The 23,562-nt window shown below is 44.2% G+C and overlaps 1 protein-coding gene and 1 non-coding gene across 4 annotated transcripts in view; one reads left to right on the top strand and one right to left on the bottom strand.

The window, feature by feature from the left end:
• TPP2 (tripeptidyl peptidase 2) overlaps positions 1–12,235 on the bottom strand; it is a 67,467-nt gene extending 55,232 nt beyond the window's left edge. For all 3 annotated transcript variants that reach the window (XR_011071023.1, XM_068526725.1, XM_068526726.1), the window contains exons 1-2: positions 11,994–12,235; positions 5,751–5,879 (exon numbers count right to left, since the gene is read on the bottom strand). Coding sequence is in view for 2 of the 3 variants with exons in the window: in XM_068526725.1 (XP_068382826.1) it covers positions 5,751–5,879; positions 11,994–12,158 (294 nt within the window). In the remaining variant the exon portion in view is untranslated. The remainder of the gene's footprint in view (positions 1–5,750; positions 5,880–11,993) is intronic.
• A 4,871-nt stretch (positions 12,236–17,106) lies between these two features.
• On the top strand, positions 17,107–17,213 carry LOC137752291 (U6 spliceosomal RNA). Its single transcript, XR_011071136.1, has one exon. It is a non-coding gene; the product is annotated as a U6 spliceosomal RNA (small nuclear RNA).
• The last annotated feature ends 6,349 nt before the right edge of the window (positions 17,214–23,562 follow it).

The raw sequence follows: 23,562 nt of genomic DNA, 5'->3' as shown, positions 1-23,562 counted from the left end.
TGCCACTATTTTTTCAAATATTTTTTTTTTCAGCAGCACACTCCTTTTCCTCTTTCTTGGGGTCTGATGATGCAAATATCTGCCCATTTGTTATTGAGCTACAGGTTCCCAAAGCTAAGTTAGTTATTTTTCAGTGTTTTTCTCTTCATTATTCAGAACGGATATTCGCCATTGGTTGATCTTAAAGTCCACTGACTCAGGCTCCTCCGTCATCTCCATTCTGCTACTACATCCACCCAGCGATGCTTTCTTAAAATTTCAGTCATTGTAAATTTCAGTTCTAAAATACCCATGTGAGTGTTTTTACAGTTTCTATATCTTTGCTGAGTGTATTAGTTATTGCTGTGCTATAAATACGACAAACTTTGTGACTTAAGAGAACACACTATTTACAATCTTACACATTCCGTCAATCAGAAGCTGGCACAGCTTAGCTGGATCCTCGACTTGGCTTCAACCGAGGTGCTGGCCAGGGCCCTACTCTCATCTGGCACTTGACTGGTGATGGGTTTGGCGGAGTTCGCTTCCCTCTGTCTGTGAGACTGAGGGCCACTGATTCTCACTGGTTGTCAGCTGGAGGAAGGACTTCTTAAGACACAAAAAGCCCCAGACAAAAAGGCAAAAGATTGATATCCAACTACATCAAATTTAAGAACTCCTACTCATCAAAAAACATCATCTGGAAAGTGAAAATACGAGTACAGAGTGGGAGAAGACACCCGAAACACATGTAACCCAAGGACAGGTAATCCCACAAATCGTACAGTAAGAAAACAACAGACAACTCAGTATTAAAAACAAGGGCAAATGAACTCGAAGAGTCACTTCACAAAAGAGGAAATCCAAATGTCTAAGCAACATATGAAAAGGTGCTCAATCTTATTAGTAATTAGAGGAATGCAAATTAAAACCACAACGTGATACAGCTAGATTCCCAGCCTATAAGCAAAATTTTAAGTGCCTAAAAACACCACGTGTTAGCAGTGCAACTATTAAAACTCCTATATACAGCTGGTGGAAATGTATTTTAGTACATAAACACTTGGAAAAACTGTTCGGCATCACCTAGTAAAGGTGTATCTCTATGACTCAGCAAGTCCACTCCCAAGTACACATCCTAGAGCTATCTGTACATGTGTGCACAGGATCTGTCTGCAAGAATGTTCTCTAAAGAATTGTTAGTGACAGCTCCAAACTGGAAACAACTCAACTGTTCCCCAGCAGAATGGACAGAATGTGGTACATACAAACTATGTCACAGGCACAGCAATGAAAGTCAACACATCATCGCTCCAGGAAAATCATGGCTGAATCTCATGAATCCTGCAAACACCCAGGAAAAGAAGACATGAAATGACACACAAACGAGGCCATTCAATATAAAGGTCACAGTAGGCAAAACTAACAAATATATTCCATGTATCCACATAGAGGTGGCAACACTGTAAAGGAAAGCAAAGAAGAGATTATCACAAAAGTCAAAATGCACTGGGATCTGGAGAGCACAGAAAGCTTCTGAGGCCTGGCAACGCTCTCGGTCTTACCCAGGGTGGATAAAATGGCGTCCGTTTAAATTACTCATTAAACGGTACATGTGTGCTTTGTGCACTTTTCTTCTTGCCTGTACAGTTTACCACGAAAGGTGTTATCCTTCTATTCACTCTTTTGCTTCTACCTGCTCCTACGAGTGCCGCTGGCTATAAGTAACGGACTGCCAGTTTCTCAAGACAGCTTAGGAACAGCATCCTTAGAGAATGCGACGGCAGGAATCGTCAACGCACCTAACTGTCGTTGATCTTAAACTGGCAGAAGAATCAGACATTAACCGTCAGCAGTTTACGGGCTATTTGGAAGAAGGAGAAGTAGAATACAGGTATTTAACTCACTTTAAAGCATGGTTAAATCAAAGAAGCTTGAAGACTTTACTGTGTTGCTTTCTGAAAACTGTGTACTAAAGAGTTCTGAGAGATCCCACTAGCTAGAATCCCAGTGACTAACAACATTATACTTTTTAATGACTACTGCAAAATATGTGAACACCTGCACATGCTTGAAAAAAAAGTAACTGAACGTGTGTGTAGCTACGGTCTGTGTATGGCTGGAGAAGGGAAGTGTAACCAAGACGATGGGTGGAAAGCTGGTATGAGGACCACTTAGTCCCCCGCTGCCTACCCCACATCCTGCACGAAGCTGACGAGAGGCAGCTGGGAATGTGAACTCTCTAGAGAGGTCTATGGAGCAGAGGGGAGAGATGAGACACAGTGAAGAGTCTGCAAGAAATCTCCCCCAGTGCCTTTCAAGGCTCAGGTCCCCGGATGCTGACGGCCAGGCTTCTCTCTCACTCCTCTGCCCCCAAACTCCAGGCCAAACAGGCGAAGGTCCTCTTTGAGGTAACGGGGCATCTCAATGGAAAAAATATACGGAGACCCTGGGGCCTCCCGTGATAGTGTCGTGACCCTACAGTGAGACCCACACCACAGACTCTCCACAAGCAGAGAACTTCCAATCACCTTTCATGTGCCACTAAATCAGAGACAGCTGGGGTGAGGGGACACCCAAGGAAAAGCGCTCACGTCAAAAGCAAAGCACACGGAAGAACAGGCAGGGGAAGGAGGAGGAGGGTCGGGAGGAGGTGAAGAAAAAAGGAGAGATGAAGAAAAAAAGGAGAGCAAGATCAGGAGGAAGACGGAGAATGGGAGGAAGCAGAAGGTGAGTAAAAAGAAGAGGAACAGAAGAAATAACGAGACAAAACTTTTCAAGACAATGATAGTCTCACAGATAAATCGCTGTACACATGATACAAAAATGTGCTCTGAGGGAACATGAACAGACTTCTGCAATTAAAAATTGGCAATATTCAATACATGAGTTAGAAGAAAATGTTGAGAAAATCTTGGAACTCTCTCAGGAAGGAAAAAAATAAAACAAAAGCAATGAAGAAAAGGTAGAAAACATAAGAAAATTGGAGGATCAACTAAAGAGGTCAGTGTCCACTTAACAGGAGTCCCAGATAAAAGAACAGCAAAAAAGTGGGAGGAAGTAACCCAAGAGACAATGCAAGAAAATTTCTCGGAAATGAAGGACCAGAGAGTTAAACCTTCTTCTTCTACTTTTAATTCTACAGATAAAGTCTAACACTAGGGGGGAAAAATTAAGGATAAAAAGTATTTTAGCTTGTCATTTAAAACTCTGAAGATAATATATCAAAGCCTTAACCTTGGTTGAGCAGGAATTGGTGGTGAACTATGAAAGGGGACTGAACTTTTCTTTAGAAGCCTTGTAGAAGGTTCTTTAAACTATGTAGACATACTGGATACAATTAAAAATTAAAGTAAAAAAACTCACTATACTGATGGGCTGAGAACAGTTAATAGCACAGCTAAAGAAATACATCACCAAGTTGAGAAAGGATGTAAATACCAATCTATCAATTTTCTGATCTTACTTCACAGCCATGTATACGATACACTAATTCTACCTTTAAGCACTAGTAACATTACAAGTGTGGATGGTTTATCTAGAGCATGGGCTACAACTATTCAAAAATAGATTTTTGAGATATTATTAATACTTTATATGATTCTAAATCTGCCTGACTTACTAAGAATGCTCTCTAGTTTCCCAGAGTACTGTAACTCACAGGAATCCCATGTTTCTCTTTGAAACATACTCTAAATAACAAGGTTGACTTGGGAAAGACAGGCAAAACTAGAGCAATTCGGATGTGCAGAAAGTCATTTCCCTGCAGTGTTTCTTTTTAAAGCACGTGGTGCCTCTGTCAGCTTGGGCGGCCGTAAGAAAATACCACAGACTGGGTGGTTTAGGAACAGACATTTGTTTGCTCACAGTTCTGAAGGGGCATGAGATCAGGGTGCTAGCCTGGTCGGATTCTGGTGAGATGCCCTTCCTGGCCTGCAGGCATGGCTGTCTCATGGTGTCCTCACAGAACAGACAGCAAGCAAGCTCTCCCTTGGAAGGGCACTTATCAAGGCGCTAATCCCATCACGAGGGCCCCTCCCTCATGACCTCATCTAACTAACACTAATCACCTCCCAAAGGTCCCACCTCCTACTACCATCACACTGGGTGTTAGAGCTTCAACATACGAATTCAGGGGTCACACATGCAGTCCACAACATGCGGAAAAAGAAGCAAAACTGGGATATGAATGCCTGCCATCTGCCTGTGACAGGCAGATTCCCCCTTAGAGAAGGCGGAACTGTGAACATAAGGAGATATTACTCCTGTGATTATGTTATGGGAAGTAATATGGCAAAGGTGAAGGGCTTTTTCAGATGCAATTAAGGTCCCTAATCAGGTGACTGAGTTCATCAAAAGGAGAGTGCCCTGGTGGGCCTGACCTAATCAGGCAAGTTCTTTAAAAGAGAGACTGGGGCCACCCCCGAGGTCGCAGAGATTCTCCTGCTGGCCTTGAAGAAACACGCTGCCATGAATGAATTCTCCCAACAACAAGGTGAACCTGGAAGATGATTCTGAGCCTCAGTTGAGACCACAGTCCCAACCAACACCTGACTGAGGTCTTGTGGGATCCTGAGCAGAGAACCACAAAAAGTCGCGCCCAGACTCCTGACCCACAGAAACTGTGAGATAGTAAATGTAGGAACGTATGTGGTAAGCTGCCGTTTGTGTTAATTTGTTGTGCAGCACAGAAAACTAATACACTGCCGTGACGATCTTACCCAAGAGACAAGGTCTAAACATGATTCAGATAGATGGTAAAAGATGGGAAGTTAAATATAGCTCTTTAGATACCTAAATAACCACAAATTTACCTTCCAAACTAATTCTGCTTATTGTTTGAAAAGAGTACTGAAACACAATCAAATTCTTGCCATCTAACAAACCCATTAGCTAATATCTCATGAACTGCTTTATGTTTGTTTCCTAATCATCTTTCAAGTTAGCTTACCCCAGCCTTTCTACCAAGTAAATGGAATAAGACAAGGTCAGATATTTAAGTCCACAAATATTAAAGCTTAAATATTTCAAGTTCAAGTTCCCAGAAGGGAAAAGCAGAAGGCAAAACTACATTCTCATCACTTTTCCCACCTTTCCACTTAAATCTTAAAATTTTTAGAATTCAGCAGCCATACTGGGAAAAAAAAAAAATCCCAATTCCAAGCCCACTATCAAACAACAAAAACAGTAACTTCCACCAAGATGGACCCTAAGGGTCTACACCACCTGGTACCCATGCCCTAGTAAAACCCCTCGCTGTAAGCGTGTGCTGGATCTACTGACTCACTTCGAATGAAAAGAACATGGCAGAGGTCATGGGCATCACTTCCAACATCATTTTATAAGGGGACCAGAGCCTCCACCTGGGCTCTCTCTGACTGCTCACCAGGGGGAAGGCAGCTGAACGCTGTGAAGCGGCCGCATGGAGAGGCCCATGTGCTGAGGAACCAAGCCTGCCAATAACCACAAATTCCCCTTCCCCAGCCACATCGAGCCTTCAGATGAAATCACAGCCCTGGCCAACACTTAGCAAGCTCAGGAGAGATCTTGAACAGAGGCACCCAGCTAAGTCACACCCAGATTTCTGACTCAGAGAAACTGTAAAATAACAAATGTTTGTTGTTTTAAAGCATGAAGTTTTGAGGTGATCTGTTATACGGCAATAGGTAACTAATACCATACCATGAAATGTAAGGTAAAAACGTAAAATGCTTTGAGGTGATGGTACAAAAAGAAAGAAAAAAATTCAATAAAAAGATAAAAGCTCCAACCTTAAGCACTCTTCCTGAAAGACCAATAATTTCACCATCTTTTGGCTCTACCACTGTAGCAGTGTTCACATCACCACTTCCTGTTGTGTCAATGATATCAATGATTTTCGGTCTTCCATCAGTTGTAACCTGAAAATTAAGAGACAATTAACATATGAATTACAGATTTTAGTTTTTATCCTTAAAGCAATGCCAGCTCCCGTATGTGTGTGTGTGCATGCACATGTACCCATACCTAAAATATCCTATAAAATCTGCATTCATTTTAAAAAGAGAACTGAATCGTTTTAAGCCAAAAGCTTGACAGATACTAACGAGAAGATTTAGTCACAGAAAACAGCACAGAATCCTTCAAGTGGTTTCATGTGTTCAGGTAGATACTTCTTGAGCACTTACCACAGACCACACTCTGTTCGGTGTCAGGAGTACCGCAATGATCAGTACACAGAATTCCTGACCTCACACACTCTGTGTTACATGGACTCAATAAACAAGTCAAATATATAACATGTCAGATGGTAATCACCACTACGAAGAAAATCAAGCAGGGAAAGGAGACAGGTGGTATGGGGCTTTCAATACTAATTAGGCTGGTCAAGAAAGGTATCACGGAGAAGTTAACATTTGAGAAAAGGTCTGAAGAAGGTGAGTTTTTGGCTGGACAAAACTTCAAGGGGAAAATGTTTAATAACATTTCATTACTGGAGGCCACACTAACACTCAAACTTCTTAAATCAAGTTCAAACTTAGCACTCAAACTTGTCTCTCCCCAGGCCTTGCCATCTCAGGAAGCCAACACACACCCAGTTGCTCAGGCCAGAAACTTATAGAGTCCTCAGATTCTTTAGTTTATACCTCACAGCAAATCTCTCAGGAAGTCCTCTTCCCTCTACCTCTAAGGTACAGTTCAGACCCACCTTCCCTTGATTTTTCACTGCTGGTGTCCTGAACCCCTCCGCCACCGTCACTTCCTGCTCATTAAGGCGATGCCGGCTCCCGGGAGGCCCTCCACGAGCAACAGTAAAGCGAGCCAGGCCGTGCCGGTCCTCCAGTGAACACCCTCAGTGGGCTCACAGAGCTCGGGACCGGACCCGGCCCAGGGTGCCAGTCACTCCCGCCTCTGGCCACCTGGTCTCCTTTCAACTCCTCGGACGTGGCCACCTTCCTCTTGCCTCATGACTTTCTGCGCCAGGTCCTTCTGCTGGGAATTCTTTGTTTCTTCAGTTGTTCCACAGGTATCCCAGTTTCACCTTTCCATTTTCTAGTAAAATGCCGCCCCCTTCAGAAAGGCCTCCCTGATGGTCTCATTTAAGTGCCCGTCATCCTAAGCCTGATTACTCTTTCTCACTGTACCTTGTTTCCTTCACAGAACTTAACTCAATTCGTAATTACAGTTTGTGGCTCTTTACCTGTTTGCACTATCAGAAGATAAGGTCCATAAGGGCAACGGCTATGTCTATTTCATTCACCAAACTACCCCACACCTAGCAGTGCCTGTTAGGTACTCAAGGCCTATGGGATTGTTGGATGGCCTGACACAAATTACTTAGCATTAAGATTGATTTTCCTCAGCTGTGGTTTCTTGGCCAGCCCCAGACTTTCATTTGGGCCATGCTGACTGCTACAGCTAACAGTAATACTGAATATCCTCATTGTCTTTGTGGGAAAAACCATTTTGGGGCTCTTTCTGGGCTAGCTTTGCAAAGGGAATTTGCAGCATTCAAGATATACATGCTGAGTTACCAGCAGGAATCAGGTATGGAGACACAAAAAATACAGAAAAATGAAGACCCCCCCCCCCACCCTCAAGAGAGAAACAGGAATGTAAAAAAATGCCTACGGTGTGACAAGAGTACAGCCTTCAGATTCCTTTTCCACCCGGAGAATTCCCCCTCTTTAAGATGAAGTGTAGGGTCCATCACCAGGCGTCTTTCTGGTCTCACGCCCTCCTCCCCAACACCAACCGCAGTGTCCTCAGAGCCCTGCAGTTAAGGTGTACCCGAAAGGAGGCGGGGGAATTCACTATGTGGAGGAAACAAACACACGTGTTTTTTTTCCGACAAGGCAAAACAAGGTGGTGGCTGGTGGATCCCGGATCTCACTCCAATCATCGACCAACTGGGGGCTGACAGCTCTGTCAGGGGCCGCACAGCTGTTATGTTTATGTATGGTAATTCATCAGCTGAATGTTTATTTCTGGGGGGCCGTCTATACTAGTAACAAGTATTCTAATACACTGAGAAGGCTCAAAATCATAATCAAACAAAAATCACTGCAGAAATCATACCAAACCCTGATAAAATTATGATAAAACTTAAATCAGGGGCTTCCCTGGAGGCGCGTGGTTAAGAATCCGCCTGCTAATGCAGGGGACACGGGTTCGAGCCCTGGTCCGGGAAGATCCCACATGCCGTGGAGCAACTAAGCCCGTGCACCGCAACTACTGAGCCCAAGTGCTGCAACTACTGAAGCCCATGTACCTAGAGCCCACGCTCCACAACAAGAAAAGCCACCGCAATGAGAAGCCCTCGCACCACAAGGAAGAGTAGCCCCCACTCGCCGCAACTAGAGAAAGCCTGCACGCAGCAACAAAGACCCAACGCAGCCAAATAAATAAATAAATAAATTTAAAAAAAAAAAAGAGAAAAGAAAAGAGGACAGCAATATAGCACAATAAATAATAATGATAAGGACAGTGTCTAGGAAAGCATGTAAGAACACAAAAGCCAGCTTGGGGGAATCAGGAAAGGCTAACTGAAAGGGAGGTAATAAAACTTAAATTAATGGAGAGCACCCACTGTTAGTAACCAAGTACATACCTATGATAACTTCCTTATTGTACTCCATTATATTTTAGTGAATGTAAAATTAGAAAGACTTTTACAGGACTACTTCCTCCTTCCCAAACTATTTATTCCCCATGAGGAAATTGCGGACATTATCACATATATACATTTTTTTCCCATTCAACACAAATTGTTACAAGCACATTTCATACAAAATGAATTTGGATATATGCTTTCAAGGAATTTTAACTGAACCAGGAAAAAGATATATAAGCCGATATACTAAAATGAAACATTTTAGAGAATTCCCTGGCGGTACAGTGGTTAGGACTCCGCGCTTTCACTGCTGAGGGCCTGAGTGCGGCCAAAAAAAAAATAATTTTAAGTGCTACAGGATATGAAGAAAATTGCTGAGAGCAAACTAAGTAACTGTCACCAGGGACTGGGCCTTACTCCTCTTTGGACCCCCAGGTCCCAACACAGCCGTTGGCACATACACATAAATACACAGCGGGGGGCTGAATTAATATCACTAGATATCCCCAAAGGTAACAGGTGAAGGCCCAGCTGGTCTTAAGGGATTAAGTAGGCATTTACAGGTGATTGTAGAAGGCCTGCAGGCAGATTAAACCCCACATGCAAAGGCATGTGTTGGGGAAAGACCTGGAACATCTGGGTGAGAGGAAAGCTGTGGAATGCTGTTGGTGGAAGCACAGGCGGGGTGCTTCAATGGTGGGGTGGAGTGGATGTGGACAGAAGAAGCGGTGGGACCGAGGCTACGCAAAGAGCTGGAGCTGAATGGCAAAGAGCCGTGCAAAGTTCAGATCCGGGGGTTTTAATGCAAAGACAACTGGGATGCCCAAATAGTTGTTTTATATTAAGCAAAGGTGTGATGGGTTGTTTTTTTGTTTTAAGGAAAGTAACTTTGGCAATGTGAAGGGTGACCAATGGCAGCCAGGAGACCCGCTGGCCACCGTGGGTTTATTTCCAGGTCCAGTCCAAGCCCCATCTCTTGTCCGCGAAGCCTGATTGCTGCAGCTCTCACTGGTCCCCTGATCAACCTCTGTTAACAGTTATCTGCAGGACTACATCATCTCTTAACGTGGAATGTTAGGGACCTGGCAGGTGCCTGAATGTTTGCTGAGGAAAAGACTTATTCATTCATTTAATTACTCCTCCTCTCATGCTGGCCACCCCCTACATTTAACGAAGCCTACAGGCCATCACAAAAGAGAACTGGGCCCAAGGCCGTCACTGAAGAATGGGACTAGAATGGGACTCCCCACTGTGTTCCTGAAAACTCTCCCTTGCACCCCTAGTCCCCTACTCAGACACCATCTGCCTTTCCAAATGTCCAGTTCAACCTCCTCTTCCTATTTCACCCTTTCCTTCCACTTTATTTCTATCCACCTTCTTATCTTAATGATGTACACACACATCTACAAAATACATTTGTTAAAGGTAAAGGGGGGAAAAAAACCTTAAAAATTCACTCATGTTTGCAAGCCACCTTAGTGAACTTCTTTCAGATGGCCATGTTTAGGTCAATCTCTCAGAGTTCAGGTTGTTAGAAGATAAGAGTTATGTTTTCATTTTACTTCAAACATGTTGTTGCTCAAACATTTATGATTACATGCACATAATATCTAATGCGTATTTATCCTTCAGAGAGATGGTGATTCAAGATCCAGCATAAACTCCCTCTACTAAATAGCCTTGCTTAAAAAAATCAGTGTTTGTTTAACACTTTTCATGAGCACTTTAAGAAGCACATGTAATTGATTGCCTCAATTTTCAGAGCAACACTGTGGGATGAGAATTTCTGCTACTTTACAGAGAGAGTAATGGCATCATTTGATAAGCAGGTCTGGGGAATTCTACAAAAGCATTTTTACTGAGACACTTCTCCTCCAAACTCTTCCGATCCCCTTATTATCCTGACAAAAGAGCCAGTGAACCACTTACCCAGCTGTCCTCCTCCCACTTATCCCTATAAAAAGTAAACACACACCACACCAGAATGGAAACCATTACTGCCCTGTAATGAAGCCTCAATGAGGTGATAGCCGTCACTGCTGTAAGCCTTCGGAGTTCTTAAGAAAACTGGACCACCAGAGCTACCAGGAGGGAAGGCATCACCTGCTCCCCTTCTGACGCACCAGAGCTGCCTGGCAGGGCCACCATGAGGTGTGCTGCGCTTCAGAGTGCTGCTGAAGAATGAACAGGAGAGAGCAACATTCCTAGAGAGAGTCTCTACAGAGTCGGCCAGACCGGGAACCAGACTGGTTCCCTTTTCCCTCAGCATTACATCCTAACTTCCAAAATACTACCTCAGTTATAAGAGAGCACAATAAGGGATGCAGAGGAGGGAGAGGCATGGGGGAGGAGGAGAATTATTAAACTTCAGGGTTTTAAGAAATACAGGGGAAAGACTGATACAAGGAAGAGATCAGCATACAGGAGGATTAGCCAGGTTAGACATTTGGGAGACGAGTCTTGAACAACTGCAATTCTGTTTATTGCTGGGTTTCGGTGTAAGGCTCAGGCTACTAAATTTACAAACGTCAAACTTTGAAGACTTTAATGAGAATGCTTTCAACAGAGAGACACATTTTAAAAAATTACCTTTCGGCATGGTACCCTGATCTAACGATTTCAAAGGTGGCTAAGGCAAAACAAAATAACTTTAAAAAATCATGAAGTATGTTGTCTTACATTTTGAGGCTGAAAAAAAAAATACGGAAGCATAATTCAATGCAGTCTGAAGAGTTCGCCAAAAACAAAGTTGGGTTCTTCTTTATATCAAAGACTAAGCCATGCGTTTCGCTGACCCTAAACAAGTACACTGCGGAAGAGGGTTAAAAATAGAATACATAAAACTACCAGAGGAAACAATTCCGGAAGTTGACCGAGTTATCTTCTTGAAAGCCGGCTTTCGTGTTTCAAGATAAACTACTCCTCCCCAAACCAAACCTCCCGAACGACAGCAAAAAAATGAAGTTCTGATAGGTCATTTGCCCCTTCCCTGTTTCCTTCCCACCCCCGGCTCCCATGAATAACAAAACAGTAAAATCCTCGTTTGCAAATAACAGGCACCGGCCGGTCGGTGCCCAAGACACGAGGCACCCGCGGAAGAAGGCGGTGTGCCGGGAAGGAGCCCGAGGGCCCGGGCCTGGAGGCGCCTGGGTAGGAAAGGGCTTCCTGGTCGACCGGCGGCCCCGGGCGCCCCGACCAGCCGCTTTTGTCTGGGCCGGGATCAGGGCCCAGCCGGGGCGCCCGGCCGCCGGCCCCTCGCACCCCGCCCCCCGCCGGGCCCTCCGCCTCCTCCCGGCGGCTCCCGCTCGGCCGCAGAGCGGGCTTCGGCCTGCGAGGCTCCGACGCCGCGTCCCCTCTGCGTCCCCGGCCCGGTGGCCGGCCGCCCGCGCCCCCGCGCCCGGGCCCTCGGCGGCTGCCGCACCTGCATGCCCGGAGCCCCGGGGTCGACCCCCGTGTCCAGGACGGCGATGAGCACCCCCCGACCGTCATACTCCGGGTAGCGGCAGAGGAAGGACGCGGCCCCGGTCTCCTTCTTCGGGAGGAGGCCGTGGAAAGGGAAGGGCTCCTCGTTCGCAGCGGTGGCCATGGACGCAAGCTGGAGGGCGAAGAACAGGCAAACTGCCAGCCTACGCGCGGACGAGCGGCGCGAGGACACCCGGGCGGCCGCGGGCCTGGGCGGGGGCGAGGGGCGGGGACAGCCGCCGGCCAATCCCGGCCCGCCAGGGAGAGGCGGCCAATCATGCGCTGCCACGTAAGCCAACGGCGCCGCTCTCTGGAGCTGGGCCCAAGTGTTGCCCGGGCCGCAGAGAAGGAGGCGGAGTCGGAGGCGTTGCTGGAGGCTTCAGTTTTCGAACCTGGGGTCTTAAAGAGACTCGCGTTTGGGATTTTTTAGGGGACGGCCGGCTCCCAGGCAAAGGGTCCGCGTGTTCTGGGCCGAAACACTCCTCCGGGGACGGGAAAGGAAATGGGCTGCCAGTCTGTTGTAGCAGGTACCTCCCGCTGGCAAGCGATGGTTTCCGAACTTGTGGTTGTGGACTAAACTTTTCGGTCAGCTGCTGCAGGATCCCCGGTTGACCCGAGGAAAGGGAGCCAACTCACTCTCGCTAAACCCCTAGGAGTGTCGGATTTTGGCGAAATGCCGGTACAAAAATTTTTGAGAGGGAGTTCTTTGATTCAGTGGTGTAGGGATTGTGTTCCCCTTTCTCGAGTGTGTCCCTTTGATGGGGGACGGGGGGCGCGTATAGGGTGGGGATGGGCCAGAGCTGCAATCAACAGGAAGTGGGTTGTTGGCCTTTCAGTCGGCCTCGTAGCCAGTAACAAATACCAGCCTGAAGTGGGCCCCTCCTATCCTCATTGCTCACCCTGGGCTTCCGGGATTTCTGAAAAACATTCTTTTTTTTTTTTTTTTTTTTTTTTTCACTCTCTCTTTAAATTGATGTTCCTGGTTGGTCCTGAAGGTTCTGAAGGTTCTCCACTCAGTTATCGAGCCATAATTTGCAGTCTTTCAGATTAACAGTGGCGGCTATCAGTTGCTCCGTGCTGCACTAGTGGCCCTTAATGATCTTTCTGTCTGTATTCTTGCCAGGGTAATCTTAGTGTTTTGTGTGGGTGTGCCAGCGACCCCTTTGGCAATCTGGCGGGGCTTATGGACACCTCAGAACAATTTTAAACTCATAAAATGTAATATATAGAATTACTCCGGAAATTATGTTGAAATAGTTATCAAAATATGAAAACCAGCTTTATTATATAGCAAGTATTATACATATAGTTATATGTATGCTTCTTTGCATGAAATAACCGGAGCTAGCGCCAAATCTAAAAAGCTCCCATAATTTCAAAATAGTAAAGAGCATAAATAGTATTTTGAGACACCTGTAACGTACTGTGATAAACATTTTTATTGGTGAAACAGTAACAAACAGTAAGTGCTGATACCAGTCTGGTTATTACCTACATCTGTAATTGAAGGGAACATTTAATTAAACGGTTAGTGGAAGTAAGGATGTATTTTTTTTTTTTTCCTACTCAAGTTTTTGAACCCCTCCGATTCTATCATGGACTCCAGGTTAAGAATGCTTGGTGTAAAGGGAAATCCTATGTACACGAGTTTCCAATCCATAGGATTGGGAGATTCTCCACTAAATCTCAAAAATTACTGTAATGGCTGTGCAATTTCTTTGAATTCATTAGTGGTCCATTTCTTCTAGTCCATAAGTCTTAGAGAAGCATGTTCTCTTTAGCGGAGAGGAAATGGAGAGTAGTTAATGTTTTCTTTCCTACTCCCAACTGTGTTTATGTTACCTCTAGAAAAGGGCTTAAAATTAATGGTAAAGAAAAGACACACTCAGAAGATATTCAAATAGAACAGGTAGTGACAGAATGGAATAGCTTCCAGTTTCAAAGGAACCGGTAGTCCAGTCGCTTCATTTTACAGATGAGGAGCAAAGGTAGACAGGTTTACTGACTGCCACGGGTTTTGAAACGGAGTTAGTGAGAAAGCTGGATTTCTGTTCTCATAGTCTGCCCCCAGTGTTTTCTTTTTTTTTTTTTTTAACTTTTTTTTTTTTTTTTAAATTTATTTTTGGCCGTGTTGGGTCTTCATTTCTGTGCGAGGGCTTTCTCCAGTTGCGGCGAGCGGGGGCCACTCTTCATCGCGGTGCGCGGGCCTCTCACTATCGCGGCCTCTCTTGTTGCGGAGCACGGGCTCCAGACGCGCAGGCTCAGTAGTTGTGGCTCACGGGCCTAGTTGCTCCGCGGCATGTGGGATCTTCCCAGACCAGGGCTCGAACCCGTGTCCCCTGCATTGGCAGGCAGATTCTCAACCACTGCGCCACCAGGGAAGCCCTCTGCCCCGCCCCCCCCCCCCCCCCCCCCCCCCAGTGTTTTCTACCACACCTGTTGTGCTCTCCGACCAGAGTGTCACCCAATGAATGGATGGTGAATGAACTGTTCATTGTGAAACCAAAGTGGCAGACTTTTTATTAGACTCCTATAACAATGTTCTTTAAAAAAAAAAAAAATTTTTTTGTGTGTGTGTACAGCTCCCATAAAAATGTTTTAGAAAAATTACATACCCTCTTGTATAGTTTTAATATAACTTTTGAAATTTGTCATCATACGTTCAAGAAATTATAAAGGATGTGATATCTGGCATTTTATAAATATTGACATTCTTTAATGAAACTTCTACATCATTCACTTAAATACAGCCGGTTGACTGTTATTCTTTGATATCTGCCATTCTGTTTGGCATCACTATTTCTTCTTGAAATTTTATTAACTTTCTACACAGAATTTTATCCTAATGTAATTTACACTTATTATGGAAAGTCCTACTGATCATTTATTATTATCTGCAACAAAAATATGTATGTTAATATTTAATTTAAAATGTTTTCCTGGGATCAAAGTGTTAAAATTTTCCTTTTGGATTATCTTTCAATTATTGGAAAGTTGATCAAAAGGACATAAATAAATCTTAAGCTTTGATAAATATTTGATTAAGATAAAAATTACAGAACAAAAAGAAAAGTTTTATTGAAAATGCAGTTCTTAAAAAGATGCATGTTTCGGGGCTTTGATGAAAGGTTTTACTGACAGTTTTTCAAATGGTCCCTTTATTTGATGCCCAAGAAGCTATTCCACCTGAAGGTGATGCACGATAGTAAGATGCCTTTTTTTTTCTAGGAAGCTGGAGACCCAGCTGTGAAACAGGTGCAGAGGGGAGGCGGTATGTCCTCCCATCACAGGCACGTCTTCAAGCAGACAAGTTTGGGAAAGAGTAGATAGGACATGTAAGCCTCTGGAAACTGATCATATTGAAATTATCCATGACTTTAAACCACAGTTTGAAGACCACTGTTTTATAAAACCCCTGAAATCACTTTAACTCAATACGAAGTCATTTACTCTTTGTCTTCCAGCCACAGTATTCTCCACATTCTGCGTTTACACCTCCTCCTCTCTGGATTTAATGACATTGCCAGCTAAGGGAACGCTCTCAGTGCCAAGTCCGTTTGCACAACTTGACAAACAGTTTGACAGTTCATTGGCTTTCAGAAGAAAACAATGAAGATATAGATAAATACAACTAGGGCTTAGGAATGGGGAGGAGGAGGAGGAGGAAGGGGATGTCAGGACACAACAGGGTCAGCAGACCGGGGCATCCTATGTGGGGTAAAGTAATAAATAGGCTGGACGCACGCACCCTCCCACACACAGTTGTTGGGAGCGGGAAGGGCAGAGCAGGGTGTTCCCGAGGGCCACCTCCCTTCCCCATCACCTGCCGGGTGGGAGGCCGCGCGCCAGTGCAGAGGTGCGGGCAAACGCATCGCTTCCCATGAGTCACTTCCTTTGTAGCTATTGCGGCACCGTATCATTTAGAGAATATTCTTTAATCAAGTATCCGAAACTGCGCAGAGATTGGGAAAGCGTCAGCGTGTCCCAGAGGCCGGGCGTAGAAGTCCTGCGCAGCGTCAGCAGCGAGGCCACTCCTCCCGTGGCTGCTCCCAGGCGGTGATGGAGGGAAGCAGGAACGCTAGGGCCGGGCCGTTCCTGGGCGATGAGGAACTTCCGTGACAGCAGATTTGGGCTGCAGGACTCCCCTCCGGCTTTGCCAAGCCTCCCCTAGGCTGCGTGGCACCCAGCCTTTGCTTTTCTCTTCTTTTCTCAGGGTCTAACTTGCCTCGCGGCCTGATGGCCCTCCCAGCCTTTGGTGGACCCTTGACTATTTTACCTTACACAGGCATTTCCCCCGATAGAATCCTTGCACCTTTAAGCCAGTCTTGGCACTTGCTTCTCGGAGGACCCGGACTAAACTAGCTCACACCAAACTGAGATTCAGGTGCTTCAAACCTCACCACTGCTGCCCCCTGGAGGCCAAGGCCATTATTCCCATTCCTATCAAATATGCCGGCTTCCTAGACATTCTCCAGTGCAAAGCCAGACAGACAAAGGTATTCGGCAAAGCTTAAATCACATGCCTGCGTTTAGCTGTAAAGGAGGCTGGGAGGTTAAGTTCTGACTTCTTGCATGGGTAGGCAGGACTGATAATGTGGGAAATTCTATAAACATAGAAAGGCCTTTCAAAAGATGCCTCTTAATTCAAAAGATTTGTTAATTATACCAAATAGCCACTTTGCCAACATATATGTATCTATAATATATCCATTTAGCCTTAAGACTTTCATGATTCTAAATACTTTAGATTATGCCTGCTATCCTCTCACTTTCTATTCTTTCTACCTCCAAATTAAATTAAGCATTATAACACAGTTCCAGGTCCTTGAACCTTCAATAACAAAATGATAAACTAGGCAATTTGGATCAAGACTCCTGCTGAGAGTAATCAGAAAAACTGGACAACACATGAAAAAGTATACTCATCGGCAAAAGAAGGCTAACAGTATGGTGAAGAATTTCTGGAGCAGATGTAAACTCAGAAATTTGAGCCTAACATTTGGGACAGCCTTGCCTTTCAGGGCAAAAGGAAGTGGGGAGAAAATCCTGAAAAATTAGAAAAGTGAAGGCCAGTGCTCACTTCAGCAGCACATAAACTAAAATTGGAACGATACAGAGAAGATTAGCACAGCCCCTGCGCAAGGATGACACACAAATTTGTGAAGCGTTCCATATTTTTGACCTAAGTGGGAAGGAAATCCAAAAAAGAGGGGACATATGTATACGTATAGCTGATTCACTTTGCTGTACAGCAGAAACTAACACAACGTTGTAAAGCAACTATACTCCAATAAAAAAATAAAAATAAAAAAGTGAAGGCCATGAGCCAGTGAGGTGGGCCTTGTCGGATGGCCATTCATGTCTAACCAGTGCAGAAGTTGGTATTGGGAGGTGGGTGAGAGCTGGCTTTAGGAATCCGGAGATCTGAACTTTAGTCCTAGCCCTCTCTTGCTTTGTCATTTTTAGACAAGGCAGTGAACCTCTCTGGACCTCAGTTTCCTTGTTTGCTTGGGAAAGAGTTAATGCAACTTCTTTCGTAGCTACGGGGGTAGGGGGTGGGGGAGGGATTTGAATCAATTTCAAAACAGTACGTTTTATGGTCAGTTAATATAAAAAAAGTATTAAAATATCCCCCAGGGCAGAGAAAGATCATGTGCTCTTAGCATACTAAGGCTAGGGTTGTCAGTTCATGAGAAATAGAGTCCATGTTATATAAATAGGAGAAGTGTGAACTTTTCACGCAGGAAAGATAGGTGCCTCACAAGCCACAGTAAAAGTCTCTCACCGTTTTCCTCTCTTCTGTGGGACCAGAGCTGCCCTTTCTCCCTTCCTGACAGCTCTGACCAGCTGTCCTTAGGAGCAGAGACCATCCCTTCCTTCTACAGAATCCGTAGAAAGTGGGTAGAATAGCAAATCCATTGGCTTCCAGAGGACATTGGAGCTGGTAGACTTACAGACACATGAAAAACGTGGTGGATGGGGCTTGATTATTTGTGTAGGTCGGGATGGTGTGTCCTGGGGTAAGCACGAGGAGGGCTTAGGCAGAGAGGCTGCCCTCCATGCAAAGCACAAGCAGATGAGGAGCTCAGCCGTGGGTGGCCACAGGCGCAAGTCCGTGCCCCTCTCTGCAGCCTTCCCCAGCTGTGTTCACTGCCATCTTCAGTAAAACGCTGACTGCCAAACACCTGATTGTCAGTCCAGGCTATGCTGTGGCAGCATGAAAGCCCACGTTTCAGTGGTATAAAGGCAGTTTTCACCCATGCTCCATCTCCACTCCAGCTCCACTGCGGGCTCTGCTCCAAGTTCCACCCAGTCTTGGAGTCAGGCTGGAAGAGCTGGCAGTCTCTGGAATGTTCCTGGTCACCACAGCAGGAAAATGAGAACATGGGGAAACATGCACTTGATCTTAAAGCTTCCGTCACTCTGCTCACACTTCACCGGCTACGGCAGATCCCAGGGTCATGGCCACGTTCAAGGGGGCAGAGAAACGCAGTTCTATCAAGGGCCCAAGGGAACAATAACTGGGATATTTGAATTGTCCTAATTACTACCAGAACCTCATTTGATGTTCAAGACGTTTTCACTGTAGTGAAAGCTGGTTATGTGATGCCCAAAACAGAAGTGCTCCTCTCCCCCATGGTCAGTATCCCGTATGAACTGCCAGACAGACAGTGAGGACATCTATTCCTGGATGGCCACCTAGGGGGAGGCCCAGGATGGCAAATACTCCAGGTCGCCTCAGGGGAGCTAGAAATACATCTTAGGGTTCGGAAATAGAACATTCAGTTGGGGAGTTTGGGATTGACATGTACACACTGCTATATTTAAAATGGATAACCAACAAGGACCTACTGTATAGCGCAGGGAACTCTGCTCAGTACTCTGTAATAATCCAAATGGGAAAAGAATTTGAAAAAGAATAGATATATGTGTATGTATAACTGAATCACTTTGCTGTACACCTGAAACTAACACAACATTGTTAGTCAACGATACTCCAATATGAAATAAAAAGTTAAAAAAAAAAATAGAAGGGGTAGATTATGACTGCTAAGCTCAGATGGTTCTATCCTTCCAACTACATACCACCTAGCACAGGAGTGCTCGATAAATAGTTAAACTACACCAGGTCCTCCTTGGGTAAAGAATTGTTCTGAAATAGCCAATTGCTTCTTACATGGCTTCTAATACAGAATAAGTTCTCAACCTTTGTGTATTAGCCTAATTTAATCTTCAAGTTTGCACACTATTTGGTTATTACTGATTGCATTGTCTCTCGGGCTCTATTTTTTTTTTTTTTGGTTCTGATAAGTGAGAAAAGAAAATAATAGAAAAATAGAGTAATCTTATGGTTTCTACTACCATGGATAAATAGGAATGCCCAAGAAACATCTCAACTTGAAGAGTGTAAAATTCTCTAGACTTCTTTGTATTGTGTGTCTTTGCAGAAATTTTGCATGCATAAAAAGAATATGTGTGTATGTATGTGTGTATGTGTACATATACTCTATGACTCTGTATACGTATGTATGTATGCATACATAAATGTGTAAATGTGTGTGAAAAAATATGATTCCTCTCTCCTTTTTTATATAAATGGTAACATACTGCACTGTCCTGTACCTTGTTTTTTTTTAATTTTACACTATTTCCTGATGAATATTAGTACAGAGAATTATTTCTCTTTCTTCTTAATAGCTTCATACTATTCCTTTGCTTGTGTCATCATTTATTTAACATGTGAGTTAGTTTTATTTTTTATTTTTGGCTGCCTTGGGCCCTTGTTGCTGCGTGCGGGCTTTCTCTAGTTGTGGTGAGCAGGGGCTACTCTTCATTGCAGTGCGTGGGCTTCTTCTCATTGCGGTGGCTTCTCTGGTTGCAGAGCACGGGCTCTAGGTGCACGGGCTCAGTAGTTGCGGCTCATGGGCTCTAGAGCGCAGGCTCAGTAGTTGTGGCACACGAGCTTAGTTGCTGCACGGCATGTGGGATCTTCCCGGACCAGGGCTCGAACCCGTGTCCTTTGCCTTGGCAGGCAGATTCTTAACCACTGCGCCACCAGGGAAGTCCCAAGTAAGTTAGTTTTTTAATCTCTTGTTTTTGAAATTGGAAATGGGTACTTCCTTGCCAGTACAATTGTTTCTAAAATGTAAACGTTTCAGGCCATAAAAATCTTCGGGGGGGGGTGGTGGGATGAACTGGGAGATTGGGATTGACATATATACTACTATGTATGAAATAGATAACTAATGAGAACCTGCTGTATAGCACAGGGAACTCTACTCAAAGTTCTGTGGTGACCTAAATGGGAAGGACATCCAAAAAGGAGGGGATATATGTCTACGTATAGCTGATTCACTCTGCTGTACAGTAGAAACTGACACAACATTGTAAAGCAACTCTACTCCAATAAAAAATTTTTTTTAAATCTTCAGTTCCTTTAGTTCTGACAAAGTCAAATTTCCATGCATAGCTATAGAAGTCTCACTCCTATACTTGGAGGACTTCAGCTCCCAGTCCCTGCTAAGTGGGCAGGAAGGATATACCCCACCTCCTTTCTGGCCATAGGTGATGGGACCAGGAGTTGTTCTTGTCCTGAGGCAGATGAAAGAAGCCCACGGGCATGTAGTATGTGGTGGAGCGTTTGAGTGAGGTTCTTGAAAGCTGGATCCTTGGGGCCCGCTGTTGGGAGGCTGAGAGCTCTCTTTAATCCACAACTGCTCTATTCTCAGACAAGCCCCGGCGCACCGAGCTGCTGCTTTTGGTTTGATTTATGATCCCTCCGTATCCTTATATTAAACATTCATATTGATATGCTTTGGAATTTTCTCTTCCTTAATCAAAAGAGCTTTACCTAGAACAGAGCCTATGGTGCTTATTTTGTTTCACCCATTCCTGATGTGTATTAGTTAGCAAACACATACTCCCACTGAATTCCGTGACAGTAAATCACACTTATGTGGACAGACATGAATTAAATTGTGCGATGCAGGAATTGTCCCCGGGTAGTTCCTGCCCTCTGTGGTTTCACTGTAGGAAGCATCTCAGCGCTGTGGGTCTCTCCACGAGATGGGCACAGGCCGGGATCTGCCCAGCCACCGTGGCTGTTTTTACTTGCAGTACCTGCGTGGGATTTCCTAAGTCCCATCCACCTGCCCGAACTTGGAGTGCCAGACAAACGTGTCAGGCTTTGGATTCCGGTGAAAGCCTAATCCTGATGATGATCCTGAGTACCCTGACTTGATGGAGAGAGAGGCAGAGAATATGCGGGTGAAAGCACTGAGAGGTTAAGGGATCTTGTCCCTGGGGGCTGGCTCTGCCACTAATTCGCTCCACGGTCTTTAACAAAGCCTCAGTGACCTCAGCTACAGATCTGAGGGTTTCGTCAGCGTTAAATGAGAAAAGGTACCTTCCGCAGTGACAATAAATCATTGCTATTGTTCTATCGTGTCTGGGATGCAGCAGCGATTCAATGCACTGAGGCTGGCCATATCATTTGGCATCCCACTATCTAAAGTTAAGACTTCCATAGAGCAGGCAAATTGATTTTTTTTTTTAAAGGATTATTCAGTTTGCAAGAAATGGGTTTTAAAAATCAACTTAGGCATGTAGTACAGAGACCTTATAAGCCTGTTTCCTTGAGGTAAATAGATCAAACAATTTACTCCATCACTGGTGAAACGTAACATGGGCAGATATGATTTTACTGTTTCTAGAACTTGATGGGTTTTTTTAACTGTAATAAATACATCTCCAATTTCGTAGAACTATTTTTTTTCCCCTTAACAAAAGAATGATAACTGGAGGACAGCTTATAAATATCACTTTGTGTGTGAGGGTGGCGTGGGGGGAGGGTAAGAACACTTAACATGAGATCTACCCTCTTCACAAACTTACAAGTACCAGTACCGTATTATTAACTATATCTGCTGGTGTACAGCAGATGTCTGGAACTCACCTTGTGTAACTGTAACTTTATACCCCTTGAACCAACAACTCCTCACATCCTCCCCTCCCCCATCCTGGGAACCACCGCTCTATTGTCTACTTCTATACCTTTGACATTTAAATGCCTCCTGTAAGAGAACTCAGGCACTGTTGGTCCTTCTGACGGATGTACTTCACTTAGCATCCCTTCCAGTTCCATCCCTGTTGTTGAAAACGGTAATTCCCTTCTTTTTTTAAAGGCTGAATAATATTCTATTGTATGTATGTACTACCTTTTCTTTATCCATTCATCTTTTGATGGACATTTGGATTGTTTCCATATCCTGGCTATTATGAATAATGCTGCAATGAACATGGGGGTGCAGATATCTCTTCAAGATCCTGATTTTGATTCTTCCAGTGTATAACCAGAAGTGGGATTGCTGGAGCATTTGGTAGTTCTGTTTTTAATTTTTGAGTGAACTTCATACTGTTTTCCATAGCAGCTGCATCGTTAAACATTCCCATCAAGAGTGTACAAGGGCTTCTATTTCCCCACGTCCTTGCCAACACTTACCATGTTTTTTCTTATAGTAGCCATCCTCACAGGTGTGAGGTGATACCTCATTGCACCTTTGATTATAATTAAAAGCTCTGTAATTCCACTGCTCTGAAACAGAGACCAACAGCCAAAATTAGACTCTTTCTGTGGATTAGAATGTCATGTACAAACTTTTCATTTAGCATTATATTGTTCTTATTTTCAGAGTTTAAAAACTTATTTTATAAACATGATTTGTATATAGTTCAATGGATATACCAAAATCTTTTGAAACATTCCCAATTTCTGAACATTTAAATAGTTTCTAAGTAATTAAATGGTTGTAATATTTACAACTGAAAACTGGCTATAGAAGAAAGTAAACTGCAAATCTACACATTGTAGGAAAGTAGCCTGCTGTGGTCGCAAGCTTAAAATATGATTATAATTCCATTATAATTATTCTTAACAGGAGTAAAAATTTCTCAATTCTTTTATTCACATAAACTTTCATTCAATATCTGTGTGTGTGTAAATCCTGGAAAATGTTCTTTATCAAAAGCAATTCATTTAGGTTTTTTTCACTCAGCATTGGCTTTGTAATAGTGCCACCTTCTGGTTGGAATTTGCCTTTACAAGCTGGTGTGTTGTCCAGACGATCCCACGGGGCTCGGTAAATTGTGATTTTGTTCCAGCGAGTGAACTGTGGTACATCAGTCTCAGCAGACTACAACCCTAAAGATGCTGGTCTGCTAGGTGCTAGAGGACAAAAGACATAGGGAATGCAGGAAACAGAGAGAGAACTGAGAAGTTATGCCAAGCATATAGACAAAGCATGTAAACTTGCAATGCTTCTTTGCTTGTAATTGACCCATTCTCTTTTAGAAAGATACAGTGGAACTGTATACATCGCAGAAAATGTCAAATGAAAAATGTGGGTGTACGTGGGTCAGGAGCTGTCCAAGGTGGGTCTTTAGGCTACAAGGACTTCTGCTTATCTTTCATCTCAGCCTTTGAATGTAGCCATTTGAATTCATCTAAAGTGATAGACCCTAAGCCCCGC

Source organism: Eschrichtius robustus, chromosome 18, assembly GCF_028021215.1.
Source record: "Eschrichtius robustus isolate mEscRob2 chromosome 18, mEscRob2.pri, whole genome shotgun sequence".
Classification (NCBI taxonomy): Eukaryota; Metazoa; Chordata; class Mammalia; order Artiodactyla; family Eschrichtiidae; genus Eschrichtius; species Eschrichtius robustus.
This window is presented reverse-complemented; position numbering and strand designations above follow the sequence as displayed.